At 34.6% G+C, this 17984-nt stretch overlaps 1 protein-coding gene across 1 annotated transcript in view; it reads right to left on the bottom strand.

The window, feature by feature from the left end:
• The window catches only part of LOC149562988 (Thioredoxin superfamily protein), a 45873-nt gene extending 29681 nt beyond the window's left edge, over nt 1–16192 (bottom strand). Inside the window, exon 1 of the mRNA XM_089826429.1 lies at nt 15721–16192. Within this exon, the coding sequence (XP_089682555.1) occupies nt 15721–16110 (390 nt within the window). The 5' untranslated portion in view covers nt 16111–16192. The remainder of the gene's footprint in view (nt 1–15720) is intronic.
• Nucleotides 16193–17984: the final 1792 nt, after the last annotated feature.

Here is a 17984-nt window from a genome sequence, read left to right as displayed (position 1 = left end):
CTGACAATGGGAAAGAATTCACTTCAAAAATCTTTGAAGAATTTTGTGTAGATGTCGGGATTAAGCGGGAGTTCATTGTACTATATAATCCTCAACAAAATGAGGTACCTGAGAGGAAAAACGGAACCATTGTGGAAGCTACAAAGACAATGATGTATGATCAAAACCTTGATACTTCGTTTACGGAAAAAGCATCAAGATCAGTTGTCTATAAACAAAATAGATGTCCTTACTCACATCTTGATAATAAAACACCAAAAGAGACCTTTACCATCATGAAACCTAATATAAGCCATCTTACGATATTTGAGTGTCCTATATACATACATGTAGCCAAAGAGAAAAGGACAACAATAGAACCTTCTAGGAGAAAAGGGGATTTTGTGAGTTACAGTGAAACTTCTAAAGGCTACTAAATATATCTACCTGATCAAGGTCAAGTAGAGTTAAGCAGAGATTTCACCTTCAAGGAAGACATTGCCTTCAAAAGATCAAAGAGCTTAGATCAATTAGAAAGTCAGGACTCACCTAAGAACATGGAGGAAGAACCTACTTCTGAGGACTCACGAGGAGCAACCAAAAGAAAAAAAATACCATACTAATCCTAAAATTCAGGGGAGCAAAATCATAATGTCAACAAAAGGAAACAACCACTTTGGGCTAGAAAGTTTGTTGAGGAAGCAGAAAACTTCGCTGCACCAAAAGGCACTTTTAGAGAGAGTAAGAGGCCTAATATATTATCAAACTATGTAGCACTAATGAACAAGATTATAAATTCAAAATCTACTAATGCAACTGAAGCTCTTAAACACCAAGTATGGAAAGATGCCATGACAAAAGAGTATCGGTCCATTCTAAAAAATGATGTGTGGGAAATAGTACCTAGACCAGAAGGGAAATCTATTGTCTCCTCTAAATGGCTTTTCAAAATTAAACATGTTACAAAGGGTGATATAGAGTAACATAAGACACATTTTGTTGCAAGAGGTTTCTCATAGGAGGGAATTGATTATAAGGGGACATTTGCACCAGTTGCCAGATATACATCTATTAGAGCAGTTTTAGCCACCGCTACAACAAAGGACTGGAAAGCAAAGCACACCAGATGGATGTAAAGACAGCATTCTTGAACGGAACTATAGAAGAGGAAGTCTATCTAGAACAACCTAATAGTTTTGTGATTCATGATGTAGCATCTCATGTGTGCAAATTGAAGAAAGCCTTGTATGGACTTAAACAGGCCCCTAGAGCCTAGTATGAGAGAATTGACAAATATCTTACAAGACTAGGTTTCTCTAAAAATGAAGTTGATCCAAATCTCTACTTCAAAGTTGGTAAAGGTGATATGATAATATTAATTCTATGTGTTGATAATCTGCCGATTACAGGAGAAGATCACCTAATTGCTCAATGCAAAAAGGAATTGGCTTTAGAATTTGATATGAAAGATTTGGGTCTACAACACTACTTTCTGTTAAATTTTAAGGATCGTTTTCTACAAATGTAATAACATTGTCATTTATTGATAAGTAGGAGATGATTTCCACAGCTAGTCAAATTGTGATGTGAATATCAAGATTTAACTGTGTGATTTTGAGTCAAACTCAATGACCCATGTTTCATGAGTAGTGATTCAACATGAATCCATCTCTCATGAGAATAAATGGAACACTTAGCACTCATTGGATCTAGGTGATGCTCACAGGGGTGAAGCACCGGGAAGTCCCGGTGCTTCACCCCTGTGAGCATCACCTAGATCCAATGAGTGCTAAGTGTTCCATTTATTCTCATGAGAGATGGATTCATGTTGAATCACTACTCATGAAACATGGGTCATTGAGTTTGACTCAAAATCACACAGTTAAATCTTGATATTCACATCACAAATTGTCATTTATTTCTATGTGTTCCAAATGCATATTCAAATGTGTATAAATGTGTAGAGGAGACATGTCTCGTGAAGAGACATGTCTCTATGGTTTATTTGCAACCATTTAGAAAATATTAAAATTTAAAATATATATTATATATATAATAATACTATAATGTATATATAAGTAGATATATTAGAGTTTGTTTAATTAATAATTAACCAATAAACATAGAATGATTATCACTAGGTCAATTCAATCTAATTGAAGCTACAACATTAACACTCCCTCCTAGCTAGGGAGGATTCTTATAGAACAAATTATGCTCTCAAGTATATAAAGAGATGTCATCTCAATATGATATTCTTGGAAAGGCATATTTAAGGATATCAACTTAGATGTTACCTTTCGATATCATTTGAATTATGATTCAATAAGAAATATCATACTTTATTCTCTTGGTATGTGCACTGGCATCATGATCATGATGCCTACCAAAAGAATATGTTATATCCTAGAAGAATGAGTTATCTGATTTCTGGCACACTTCGGGAGAACAACTGAATGTAGTCTATCAGATAACAAGTAATCAAAATGTCATGATCTCCATCATGACGAGTATCATGATCTTTGGGACTCCATGACAACAACTTTATGTAGTCTATTGTGATACGTTCGTTTTCATGATATCTGGCACTCCAGGACAACAACTTAAGGTAGTCAATCATGATAACAAGTCAAGTTGTTGTTAAGATTGTCACCTTACAATAGCGACCTCACAAATACATCAATGAAAGACCATCATCTCTCATGACGTTTTCCAACAGAGTCGTGTAGTAACTCACATAATATCCACCATGAACCAAGTCAGAGGGTGGATCCACCATAGCTACTCCTCGAGGGTGGAACAAGGGTTTTCATCTCAAACTTCTCTCTCACAGAGAAGAATTTATTACAAGGATTGAACTTCTCCCTCTCAATTTTTAGACTTTTTCCGATCCAAGGTTGCTTCTGAGGTAATGTCAAACTCCCTCTAAAACTAATATCAACCTTCTTACCTCGTACAAGGTTATCTCCAATAAAGATTCATGTAATGTTCCCATGTTTTAGCCTTCACATTCTCCAAAGTCTAAGTGGAGGATAAGAAAAATTAAAGTCATTCAATTAAAAATTAAAAGGTGACTTTGTATTAATAGCTTCTAGGGTATTTATAAATTATTGGAAGAACGGAAGCCTCTCGTGATTTAATTAATTATTACTAGGGAGGAATTTCTAGGGTATGCATTAATTATTGGAAGGAGGAAGCTTCTAGCTCTTGCAATTAATTAATGTTTTAGTTCCTTCCAGAAGGATGAAGAAAAGGATAAATAGGGCTGAAAGTCTCATTGCTGATCATCGGATGATTATGACTTGCATTTGATAAGAGCTTGGATGTGTGAATCACACTCCTTTTTTTGGCAATAGAGGACGTTCATTCTCTGTTGTAACATTCTAGACGTCATTCCCTTAAGGTTTGGCCTTTGGAATACATTTCTTTGTAATTGATTGCAGCATTCTCAGCATTAATATAATTTCAGCCTTGGTTCAGCTTTTGGGCATTCCTAGTTGTCCATTACAATTCAGATTCTCTCTAACTCTGATAGCAACCTTTTGGCCTCCTTGTACAAGGTTGTCTCCGATGAAGTGTTAGACTCCCTTTGAATCTGATATCATCCTTCTAATATCCAGGCAATGCTTGTCGTGTCATGCTTCCCTAGTTCAACAAGTATCCTGATAACATAAGGCCTTCTAGCCTACATACATGATCACCAGAGAATCCATCTCGACATGGTATACTCCATCTGAATCAATACAATCAAAATCATCAAAAGTTTGATTGAAGCATATCTTCTATTTGCTTTGTCTCTTTGTCCAAGTTTACCTCTAATGCACTATTACACTCCCTCTTGATATAGAAGGATACTTCACTATCTCAATCAACATGGATATTAGCTTCAAGAGCCTCACTTTATCCAGCATGATCATCAAATAACTAATGAATTTTAGATCAAAACTTCTTTATCATAAGATTGGGTTCTTCACAATATTTGGTAGCATGTATAAAGTGCCAACCTCCTTTTCCTGCAAGAACATCTCCAGACACAAAGGAAAAGATAAAGGCAAATAGCTCTTTATGGTATGTATAGAATTGCAAATAAGAGAGATTACAATAAGTAGATAAATGTAATACTCAAAGATAAGAATACTTATCTACACAAGTTACTCCAATGAAGGTCCATATGCATCAAATCAGAAAATGCCTTTTTAGATTATTTGAGAATGTAACATCTCCCTTCTAAGGGTGGTTCAAGTGGGAACGTAACATTGATTATTACCCCTCCCCCATAATCTGAAGTTCCCGCTCTTATATCGTTTCAATGATTTTTGCATCACATTAAATATGGCAAACTTCTTTCTATTTAATGGATCTCAATACCTTAGTCTTTTTGCACTATGGGAGGACGCAATAGAGCGATCAGGCCTAGCTTTCAACTCTAGTCGACAAACACATCACTTTCATAATCGAAGTAAATTGTTGCATCATCACAAGTTTTCATTGAAATTTGCCCCACTATTATATCCAATACTCTATTGTATTTGGCATTCACATTTCTTATAACATCTTATTCTAATTCCTTCCCAATGATCTTTGCATCAAATATATGCCAAGATGCTTTTAAGATGGCCATAATGAATGTCATTTTCTTATTTCTCCCTCTACTACTCAAGCTCTCCGCTAATTTTCATATCCTCCTCTTGGAAGAAACTAATCACAAGCTGTATATATTCTTCCTCTTCGGTAGATAATTCAACTTAGTGCCACTACAAGTTGTATCTCCACACAATTTATCAGCATGCCTGACTTCCTAAAAAAACATCTTCTCCTTATGCAATCTATCATCATCCTATTAATCAGCTATTGATAAAGGAAACATCCTACTATGGAACTCAATGTACCTCTCACACATGGCTCTTGGTAGAGTGTGTAATGGATTGTTTAGTCATGAATCCTACACAATAACACGGCTCCAAAAGTGCCACTACTTATTATTTCCAAAACAAAAAATACAAATGTTAGGTATTTTGTCTCTTATAATTTAGATTCCACTTGATATGATAGTTTCAATAATCCTTTGATCTCATGGTATGATCACATTGGTTCTTGATGCTTCAATATTAATATTTTTATAGTGAAATCTTGATATTAAGAATTTGAGGTAGAGACTTCAGAATCACTCCGCCTGATGTATCCAATTCCCAACCTTTTGAATGAGGAGAATTATTTATTATGAGCACTGAAGGAAGGAACTATCATCTGCCACACCAAACATAAACTTCTATCTAATGATAATGTTTTATCAACTAATGATAATTAGAGAACGAAATTAGTCTTCATAGTCAGATACACTACAAATTGGAGAACCAAAATTGTACTCTCCAAGTATCAATATTAATGTCTTTGTATTCTCAGAATATCAATATTAGAAGTATCGTCTAGGCATTTGATTAATAATTATGATACAATAGTTTATCTTGGGAAAACAATAAAATTATGATACTCCTACATCCTGATGATGGATCATGTGGTATGATCCGAAATGTTGGTGCTAAAAATATTTACACAATCGATCCCAGAAAGAATAACATAAATAAATGGAATATAATCTTCAGCACTCCGCGTACTAATGACAATGTGAGGTAGAGACTTCAAAATCACTCCACTTGATGTATCCAATGCCCAACCTTTTGAACGAGGAGAATTATTTATTATGAGCACTGAAGGAAGGAATTATCATCTGCCACGCCAAACATAAACTTCTATCTAATGATAATGTTTTACCAACTAATGATAATTAGAGAACCAAATTAGTCTTTGTAGTCAAATAGACTACAAATTGGAGAACCAAAATTGTCCTCTCCAAGTATCAATATTAATGTCTTTGTATTCTCTATATATCAATATTAGAAGTATCGTCTAGGCATTTGATTAATAATTATGATACAATAGTTTATCTTGGGAAAACGATAAAATTATGATACTCCTACATCTTGATGATGGATCATGTGGTATGATCCGAAATGTCGGTGCTAAAAATATTTACACAATCGATCCCAGAAAGAATACCATACACAAATGGAATATAATCTTCAGCACTCCGCGTACTAATGACTGTTGATATTGAAGTAAGTTGTTCATGGTAGATTCAAACTATGTATGATTTCTACATGATGGGTTCTTTATTATACACGGTGGAATATTTCTTATGCTACGATGCCTTTCTTACATCCTATTTGTTCGTTGGTTCCAAATGAGTCTTGTATGTTTATACCTATTTATTTCAAGCTCCAATATAGTGGCCGATGATGCTAAGTGTGATAGGTTGAAGGTAATATTTAACATTCAAGCTGAATTATCATTCGTTGATTTTCCTCCTTAGATAGTGCACGCTTCTAACTCGTTGATTTTCGTATCTTTCTATAACCACATATAAATGCTTGGCATCTCTATATTTATTTATTGTTCTCGTCCCCATCAAAGCTTGGTGTTATGTCAATCTCTTCCACACTCATCTTTATTTCATCCCCTATACTCTATATTTCTCCACGATTATTCCTTATTTCAAACTCCCCTACTTTAGCTAAGTCATATTATCGGCATTCATTCCTTTCTCCTTACATTATCTTCCAAGCTGACTCCTTAAAACTATCATCCTCTATCCTCCCTCCACGTCTGCAATATGGGTAGAGGGTTCATATATTCCAATTTTTTTCTTTTCTATGTTATTGGGGCCTTTTCTTATGTGACGCCTCCTATCCACGTTTTACATATTCAAAGTCTCCTCAATTCCAAATGCTCGGCGGTGTATTCAAAGTTAGGAATATCACAAATCTCGCCATATTATGTTTCACTTGCAACCATGAACAGAATTGTCATTGTTGTCTTTACCCCACAACGGAATTTTTCTGATTTGAATGTCTAGTGTGTCTTCTTAACTAGAGCCAAGTCGCCTCTGTGTAAGCAAAACAAAGATCTATTTTGTTCCTTGTTAGTGTCCTTTCCTATCAAGTATTAGTGTTTCGTGGCATTGTGCTTCGTCCATACCAAAGTCAACACACATCTCGCTGATTTTTCATTTTGCATGTTCGTTGCAGACTTGGATATTAAGTGCTTATACAGCTGACTGGATTTATTTTTATTTTCCTTGAGTATCACAATGTCACTTTCTATGTCTGAGAACGATAATAGCAAATAGTATATACGTGTGGAGAATTTTAGCTTCATATTCTTGCGCTTAACTTTGAGACAGGATATTGCTCTTCAAGACCATTTCGAATCAATTGGTCAATCCATTTACATATTTCTCACCCATTGATTTACTGCTGGATGAATTTCTTTTTGATATTTCTATCTATTACTTGATTCCTCAAGCATTTTTAGGTTAGCCTGCGATGTTTGCAGCCTTGCTCTAATACAATTTAAAGGATCATTTTCTACAAATGTAATAGCACTGTCATTTATTTATGTGTTCCAAATGCAAATTCAAATGTATATAAATATGTGTAGAGGAGACATGTCTCTATGGTTTATTAGTTAATAACCATTTAGGCTATATATATATATATATATATATCTTGCTCTAATACCATGTTAAATTTTAAGGATCATTTTCTACAAATGTAATAGCACTGTCATTTATTTATGTGTTCCAAATGCAAATTCAAATGTATATAAATATGTGTAGAGGAGACATGTCTCTATGGTTTATTAGTTAATAACCATTTAGGCAATATTAACATATATATATATATATATATATATATATATATATATATAAAGTAGATATATTAGAGTTTGCCTAATTAATAATTAACCAATAACTATAGAATGATTATCACAAGGTCAATACAACATTAATACTTTCTAGGATTGGAAGTTTGGCAGAAACACTATGGTATCCTTCTAAATCAAGGGAAATACACAATTGATATTATGAAAAGATTTGGAATGCTAAACTGTAGGTTTGTTTCCACGCCCATTGAAACTAACTTACTACACAAGCTGAAAGAAGCAACAGCTAAATCCAAATTTGTAGATTGTACTCTCTATAGACAAATCATCGGATCCTTGATGTACTTGGTTAGCACACGACCTAACATTTGCTCTGAAGTGAATGCCTTGAGTCAGTTTATGTGCAAACCGCATGAAGTACACCTTGTTGCTGCTAAATACATTTTAAGGTACATACAGAGTACTATTGGATATGAACTCAAATATAAAAATGTTGATCTAGACTTACATGGATACTCAAAATCACACTGAGCCAGAAGTGTGACTGGTTGAAAGAGCACATTTGGACACTGTTTTAGTTTGCGATCAGCCATGATCTCTTGGATAAGCAGGAAGCAATCTTCTGTAACACAAAGTTCTACCGCAGCCGAATACATTGTAGCCGTTATAGGTGCTACAGAAGCAATATGGCTTCGAAAATTGATTATAGGACTGTTTGGAAAGTACTTGAAACCTACTACTATTCATTGTGACAAATATGCATCAAGCTCTCAGTTAATCCTGTTTTCCATGATTGATCCAAGCATATAGAGATTCCTTACCACTATATGAGGGATATGGTTGAAAGTAAAGCAAGGGATACGGTTGAAAGGAAAGCAATTCAATTGGAATATATTTGTACAAATGATCAAACAACAGATATCCTTACCAAACCTCTCTCCAAAGTTAAAGTGGAGCACCTCAAAAAGAATCCCAATTGGTTGAAATGTAATTCATTGAGATTAAATCTCAAAATTGTGCTTTTGCACTTTATATATATATATATGTTTAATGAGTAAACTCTTTTGTCATATGTGACTATGACTTTTTGGGCCTCACCTGTGTGTATTACTGAAAGGTGACGATCTTTCTAATAATATACATTTGTATTTAGCATTATAAGGTGACGACTTTACAATGTCTACTATCATGCTGACTTGATAGTAAACATCTCTCAAACTAACCGATTGATCGCGCTGACTTGATATCTATTGCAAAATCAATTTGGTCTTAATGAGATAATCATGGTGGACATTATGTGACGTATTGTCCATGGACAAGCCATGACATGTTATGGTAGACATCATGCGACATTGTATCAGTGCACATACCATAACTAAGATATACAGGTATTAGGCTGACTTGATTTTTGTATATTCCTTGGTATCATGCGCTAAGTGATATCTAAAACTATTCATACCTTGTTGTCTTCACTAGGGAAGAGGGAGTGTTAAAAGTAATCGCATCGGTTACTCTAGATTTTCATGGTCAAGTTTGACAGTCCATTTTCCATCAGCAGTCTGAAAATTTACACCAACAAGTATGCTATATTGGTTATATCTTATCTATCGATATAATATTATTTATTTGCATACTTAATACTAATGAGATCTATGTTATGGTTAACAACCAATATTAAACATGTCTCTTGGAAACAAGTACGATTGAACCTTCATGGCTCATAGTAAGGAATAGACACATTTGTTCGGTCTTGGACTTATATACATCTGATGGCAAATGTTAGAGATAGCAATCATTGAAAACTACAAATATTTTCTATCTCTGCCATCGATATTCATTGGAGGTAAAATACCATTTTCAGAATTTCCTATTCAAGTTGAATATCATCATAATACTTGAGATTGCAAATCTATACCAGTGATAGAAGAAACATATCGGAAGTCTAAAGTCAAAACTATAGTCTAAAACTAAGTTTATCAGTGCATTTACAAGGCATAAGAAATTTGAGTTGGCAAAATGAGGCACTAGGGGCAAAACTTATTTGGAGAATGTTTAAAGAACATAATGGTAAATGGGCCAAAATTTTATATCATAACTATTTAAACAATAATAATACTCTGTCTTTGTTTAGAACTAAAAATCCTCCAAAAGGTTCAAGAATTTGGAACTTTAAATTGAACTACCGCCCATTAATAGCTAATAACCTAACTTGGGATATCAATTTAGCAAGATGCTTTATTTTGGGAAGATTCATGGGATGGGCTCCCTTCTCCAAATAGTGTAAATCTACCTATCGAAATCAAAAACACTCTTTTAGCTCCGTGGGGTAAGAATGTGAGTGATTATAAAATTAAAATTAACGATAATCGGTATGGAGGATGGCAATGCAAAACCCTAGATGAAACTCCACTTTCATCACAGGAAAAGTACAATTTTAATCAATTTTTAAAAAGTAGATGTAATAACCCTCCTCAAATTTGCCCTCAAAAAAATGCTGATGAAAGCTCAAGGAATTTCATCAAACAATTCACATGCAAGGGACGTATGACTGATATAGTATTTCAGCTAGCTTCAAATGACTTTTTTTACAATTTGCATCAATGAAAATCTTGTGCTAGAAGACTACAATGGACTACACAATGACCTAACATGAGTGTGCTACAAATTTTGACAATATTTAGTGCATATATATGATCTAAGCATGAGAAATGAACACCTACAGCCAACTGGCATTTTTACAAACAGTTGGTATACAAACTAACTAGTTGATAAATAATGATATTATATTGCTTAAATGACACCAGCAACTATTATCTTCTTAATTGCAATGAAAATTACAATGCTCATGAAATATGGCCAAGACTTTGGCATTTACATGGATTACAAAATGATAATGCTGGTATAATGCACACTAAAGCTGAAAGCTCATAACACCCTAAAAAAACAATACTAACAAAAGAACCTGGTTGTAGATGGCTAAAATAATTTCCTTCTATGCTGCCCCTTTTGCTTTGCTTTTTTTGAACTGCTTTTTCGGCCTGCTTTTTCGTACCCACTTTTTCAGCCTGCTTTTTCGGTTCCGCTTTTTTCGGACAACTTTTTTCGTACCCGCTTTTTCAGCCTGCTTTTTCGGTTCTGCTTTTTCGGATTGCTGCTATGTTGAATCTCAAGACCATATCTTTCAATGGTGTCAAGATTTCCAGTGTGAAGGGATTTCGTCCTCCAAACTATTGAGACATAATCTCCAGAAAATTTCTCAATTTCTTTGATATTTCCAAGCCTGAATAAATGAGAGCTATCCTCTTTCTTTTAATCCCTTCCTCGCTCCACGCTTCCGTCTTGCCAATGTGGGATAAGACATGATTTTTAATATTACTTCTTTTTTTCTTTTTACAAAGTCCATGTATGTACTCAAAAGGGGGACTCTTGATTTTTATAAAGTGACTTTATGAAACATTATAATATTTAATTTAAATAGTCACTTTACCGTTGTAACTTCAAACATTAAAATAATATACCAAATAAACTCGAAATCCCACATATAATAGCTCATTAGAAAGAGCCCAACAAAACGCATCTCATCCTGTCACTGAAAATTGAAGGCACTGCATCCCCCTTTTGGCTTACTAAAAATAGTAAGTCTTCCTGACAACCCAACAAATGAACTCCGTTTGGCCTGTAATTAAATTTGACTAGGCCAAATAACCTCAAGATCCCTTTTGAAGTCCCGGTTAGCCCTCGGGACCATACAAGAATGGGCTAACAACAACATACCTCCAAACTGGCTAAGTGGGGGACATTACAGTAGACAGGTAAATCATAAAGATAGGAAAGATAAATTAATTTGGGGAGCCTCGAAGGATAGAAATTATAAAGTCAAACTAGGGTATGAAAAGATATTAAATTCTCAACAATGGGATACAATTGACATTCATTTAAATCTATGTTGGGATCCGGCATATCTTTCAAAAGCAGGTATCTTTCTTTGGGCTACTCTTCAAAAGAGAATTCTAACAACAAATAGGTTTACCAAGATGGGTTTTGAAGGACCATCTAGATGCCCACTTTGTGAAAAAGAATCTGAAACTTCTAAAAACTTGCTTTATGATTGTCCCTTTGCTAAGAATTGTTGGTATTGGTTATGTAAGAAATTAAATTGGCAAACCACATTTCTTGATAACCTATTAATTTTTTTTAAAGTTGGCCAAAATATGGTTGTTCTAAGGTTTATAGTAATTTATAGAAAATGTCCATTCCATACTCCTATGGGAATTATGGAAAGAAAGGAATAGAAGATTTTTTTGTAATGAAAAGATTGTTCTAGCATCTTTTTTTATAAATTGGAGGCTTGTATTATTGAGGTAGCTAACAGTAATCTTAGAAACTCATATAAGTAGGAAGGTTCCTTTTCAGACTAGGATGCAGATATGCGTAAAAATTGGTTTAAATTAATTAATCCACCAATGATACACACAAAATCCAACAAGATCACTAGGAAAGAAAATGGGAACCTCCTCTTGCAGAATGGTCAAATTAAATTTTGATGGGGTCTCTAGACGTATTCTAGGACCAGTAGGCTTAGGATGTATTACTTGTTCAAATAACGGATGATACCTAACTAAACACGCCAAACCTTTAGGAGAAATGTCTAATAACTTAGTCGAAATAGAGGCCCTAATAGAAGGCTTAACTCTAAGTAGAGAGATAGGTATTAACAAATTAGTTATCGAAGGACACTCAAAAATGATTCTAAATGCGTTAAGAAAAAAAGAAACCCCAAACTGGATCCTTAATTCTAAACTTGAATATGTCCTAGACATCCTTGATCAATTCAAAGAAACAACCATAAAACATATTTATAGGGAAGGTAATAGAGAAGCAAATAATCTCGCTAACAAAGGAGCATATGAAGAAGAGATTCTAATAAGTCAAGCTAATATGATAAGTATCAGTTGGACACTTGTTCTTGGAGCGAAATTGATTTAGAACTTTTACTGTTAAAATAAACTAGTTAATTTCTTTGATAGGTTCTATATGTCTATGTGCAAGTTGTATGATTGACCAATATGGCTGATATCATGGAAGTTTAATGTTAATAAGTGACATATTTTCAGTTATTTAAAACTTTTCCTTATATACTATTTGATTTTAAAGTTACAGTTAAAAAGAGATAAGTTTTATTTTTTATTATGAAGCATAGTTCTTTTGGTTCTAACAACTTGATCCTAGCCAAGTTTTATTTTCAGGTTATATTCACAAGGAAATATCACGAGTAAAGCTATAAATTTGAAAATCAAAAACAGGTGCTAAAATTGGTTAAATTACTCTGAGATATTTATGTAAAGGTTACACCAAGGATACCTATCTATCTCTAATCTTTGGTGCCCAATTGAGATGTAGGTCTCATGACCTTCTACCTATCAAAAGAGAAAAACATTTAACAAATTTATTTTGTTTTATCTTCTTTTAGTTTTTTCCCCAATCCTAGCCAAGCTTGGCATGTCTGCCAAGACTCAACCAAACTTAGACAGCCTGAAGAGCCTGAATCCTAAGTCTCTAGACTCAGCCAGAACAAACCGCCTCTGGACACTCTACGCAATTAGGATGGCTTTAAATGTAAAAAGAAACAATTATTTCTCTCTTTGTAAAAAATTATTTCATTTATAGATTCCCAATATTTTACCGATTTTTTTGTGATAATATCCCAAGAAATTGAAAATATCTGTCATTTGATATGCCTAAAGATTCTTGGGAAAAAAATTGCTTCTAAGAGATAAGGTCCTGCAGATGAGCATACCAGTTTAGTTAATAAGCCATATATGGTCCCTAGCAATGTAAAAAACTCCGGAAATGCAAAATATGAGTTCTTCTCGGAAAAATATATAAACAATTGTCGTTACTGCTAGAGTTATGCAGAAGCTTCTTACGGAGTTTTCTGACTGCATGACATAGCTCAAGAAGTTTTAAACTTCTTCACAATAAGAAAAATAATTGGTGTTCTATGCCTCAATGATAGCTCCTAAAAATTTGTAGCAGAGCTGAAAAAATGATATTCAAAAGACTATTTGCTCAGCATCAACTGCTAAGATAATTTCACATGATTTAAAATATCACTTTTGCAACCTATGTCTTAGAAAAAGAGCCGAAATGACATCATCATTTGCAGTTTCCTTCTTTTGGCTCTTTTTCAACTTACATCTCTCTTCTAAATATGTACAGCATAGAGCAGGTACCTAGATGATCATGTATTTGAGCCATTTTTCCTCTGAAACACCCACATGGCTAAGTAATATAAAAGGCATAACCAAAGCGTTCTTGTTAAGCATGATGAACTACAGAATGTGAAATTCGCATCAGTGGGTTTACTTTTTATTAGCTCGTGTCTCCAGAAATGCAAAATATGAATTCTTCTCAGAAAAAATATTATAATGATTCTTGGTACTGCTAGAGTTATGCAGCAGCTTATTAAAAAGTTTTATGGCCGCATGACATCACTCGAAAAGTTTTAAACTTCTTTGTGAGAAGAAAAATAATTGATGTTCTATGTCTCAATGATAGCTCCTAAATATTTGTGACAGAGTTGAAAAGATGATATTCAAGAGGCCATTTACTCAGCATCAACTGCTAAGATATTTTCGCATCGTTAAAAATTTCACTTTTGCGACTAATGCCTTAGAAAAATAGCTAGAAATGCTATCATCATTTGCAGTTTCCTCCATTTGGCTCTTTGTCGTCTTACATCTCTATTCTAAACAAGTACAGCATAGAGCATGTACCTAGATGGTCATGTATTTGTGCCATTTTTTCTCTGGAACACCCACATGGCTACCTTATATAAAAGGCATAACCTCTGCGTTCCTGTTAAGCGTGATGAACTATAGAATGTGATATTTGCATCAGAAGGTTTATTTTCAGTTAGCGCATCATGTCGGTGTATGTGAGTATGTGTATACACACACGTGTGTGTATACATGTGTGTGGTGCGTATGTGTATATATGAACTAATGATGAAGAGAGGAAGAAATGAGGCAAGCTTTAGCATCTTCATATTCTGCATCCATACCTGCCACTCCAACAACCCTTTTAGATTTTGCACGTCAGCACTCTGTAAGAGTTAAATAAAAACTAACAAGCACTAGCATCTTTACTTCACCACGGCCATCTGACAGAGCTCGAATACAAAGACCATGGATATATCCTTAGCAAATTTAATAAGAACCATAAAAATTACAATTTAATAATGCTGCTGTCCAGTTAATATTGTCGATAAGGAGTAAGAATCAAACAGGCCCCTCTTCATTGTAGTTATCAGCATTGATTGCATGTCATCTTAATTACAATCGAGATTAACGATTTAAGAACCTCCCCCCTTATCCTATCATTCCTTTTGACAACAAACCACATTGGGTGGCTCGAAGATCAACATTTTGAACCTTAGTTTTTGAAAATGCATAACAAAGCTACCTTCTTAACATTTATAACTTGTTATATTGTACATCTTTTCAGTTTCAACAAAGAGAATTTTGAATATCCCCATCGAAACCCTAAACAATAAGAGGAAATGGCCTAGGAAAATAGCGGGCTTTCGTATTTCAACGAGGCAGCAAATTCTGACTCCTAAACCCTGTGACGACTTCACACTGAAAAGAAAAAATCACTCACACGTTTTGACGAAAACCCCTCCAAGTGATGATATTCAGTGGCAAAAAGATCTTGAGGTTCACTAAAGAGTTGCAGTTGGAAAGCTTGTTATGTATTAACCTGACATCGTCTAATTTAAGTTATTCCTGGACCAACTGGAACTCCAATCCAGAACATCTTATTGACTGAAATGACATAGTCCTCCGATAAGATCGCTGCACCTCACCAGCGTACTTCAACGGACAAGCGAGGCACGACTACGCTTAGGCAATTTAACGGTGTTCAACAAAATCCTAATCAAAACTATTCGAACGAAAACAAATAACAAAATAAGCCCTAAAGATAAATGAAAGAAATGAGAGAGGAAGACAGGGTCACCTCTGGCAACCATGCTTTGTTCTCCACATCTGCCATAACAATGTTGAGCCATTCACCATTTTTGGCCTCCACCTCGGCCACAGTATTTGCCAGAGAAGCGCAAAGTCTGCATTTGGGGGAGTAGAACTCTAAGAGAGTGGCCTCTTTCTTGGTGGCGAGTGCTAACGCTAGAGCTCGCTCCTCAGCCTCTCCCTGCTCTTCTGGAGACAATTTAAAAGGCGCTGCTGGTGCTGCTTTCAGTTTTATCGGACCATTCTTGCTCGCTATGCTGGTGATGACCTTCCCTACATTGAAGACAGATTGGAAAAGCCAGGGCATGCCCACCCTGCATCCCTCTCCATTGCAATCCCATGGCCATTGCCCACGCGAATATTTTCCCTTCCCGTCCATGGCAATCCAGCCATCTCACATTTAACAACGTTCTGGTGCTTTCAGAGCTTGACCTCCTGTTTTTAATTCAAATTAAAATGAAGAGACGGTTTTAATAAAATAAAATACATTTTTAAATACTTTAAGCTAAAATAAAAGTCGCGGGCTATGTTCCAAACATACAATACTAATAAAAAAATTTGTCATATCTTCGAAAACACCAGTAATTTTTTTTCAATTTTTTGTTGTTTTCCATTACAAAATATACAAATCATGAAGAAGAAATGCTGAAAATTTCAACAAAATCTATTGTATTTTTTATTTTATCAATTTTGACCAAAGGTGCATTTTGTTGGAGGATAGTCGTGTCCAGAATAAAATAGCGAAAATTGGTTCTTTAAAAAATATAATAAACAATAGCTCTTCTCAAAGAGTTGTAGTTCATGCATTGTTATGGGAAAAGAAAAGTACGATGCATATTAACTTTATATTTTTATGAACCAAACAGTAAGAAATGATTTTCTTCTTTTGGAACATTAGCAGGCGAAATAGTCCAAGGAAGCAATATGCTATCAAACAATGTTTTTTTAACACAAAGTTGATATTTTGCTCTCGTAAAAAGTTAAAATGTCTTATTCAATTTTTTCTTTTTTGGTGAATAATTTGTGATCAGGGGTTGATTTCCTTTACACTAAAACCTTAGGGGCCTCTAGCGAGGTTGCTACCCTTTGGAATCCCCACCATGTCACTACTACATTTAGCATTGATTTATGATGTCAATTCTTCCACCAAATGATTGAATATTGTCAGGCATCTGATGAATATGGTCCTCGCTAAACTAGTGTGAAAACTACAATGGTAGCCATCAACATAAGCCATTTGACATCAATAAGTAGATGTCGGAAACTTTATTCGTCGCAATGTCGACACCCTAACTATTGCAAAATAACATTATGAAGAATTTTTTGGACCATATGTTTCGTTTTCGTGTCATCCAATAACCAACAAGCATGTTGTCAAAGCTATGGTATCCTTATTGATTCGCCTGTTGGAAATTATTGTTATGTCATCAGATGTCTAACGATCTACGTATGGTACTTTTGAGGAAGCACGTCGAGGGCAATAAAACCACAATCCATATGCATGGACAATAGGCAGAGTTGAAAAAACACAATTTCCAAAACACCTTTATGTTCTTGTTAGAGGTTCGTAGGTTTGTTAAGTTATAAGTCATTACAGACATCAGAATTATGACTGCTATAGGTGAGGTATGCCCTCGACAAGAAAGAAATTGAAAACAACTAAAACACTAAAAGACTTCTAATCAAAACAACTATGAACTCCTCTATTAGATCTTCATCTTGAGTTTCCACCCCCAATAACTTTATGAATTTCCTCAACATATATAGTCTTTACCTATACATATAAGAGTTTCTCATAGAAGGTATATCCATAGGTGATGAGCACACATCTTTACCAAAGCATTGTTGGGAGCTTGACCCAGCTCCAAATGCACTAGTGATGATTTTGTAAGATTTGGATATCACTAGTGCATTTGTGGCTAGGTCATATCCCAACAATGCTTCAACAAATATTGTGTGCTTGTCATCTACACATATACCTTTTTTGATTGACTTTGATATGCATAAGTAAAGGTTGTATATGTTGAGGAAATTCATAAAGTTATTGGTGGTGGAAATGTTGGAAACTACAATTAGAATAATTGTTATGTTGTCATTGATGTCAAACCTTATTAGTGAGACAATTTGCTATCTGATCTAAGTGTCATATCTATATGATTGATGAAGAGGATTTGAAAAGTTCATCATAGCAAAAGCACCTAGAGGAAAGGTTGAGTTATGAAGATGAGACTACAAATGGATGCTTGATTAATT

The sequence above is a fragment of the Cupressus sempervirens genome, chromosome 4 (assembly GCF_028749045.1).
Source record: "Cupressus sempervirens isolate cs-2001-9-10 chromosome 4, ASM2874904v1, whole genome shotgun sequence".
Lineage (NCBI taxonomy): Eukaryota > Viridiplantae > Streptophyta > Pinopsida > Cupressales > Cupressaceae > Cupressus > Cupressus sempervirens.
This window is presented reverse-complemented; position numbering and strand designations above follow the sequence as displayed.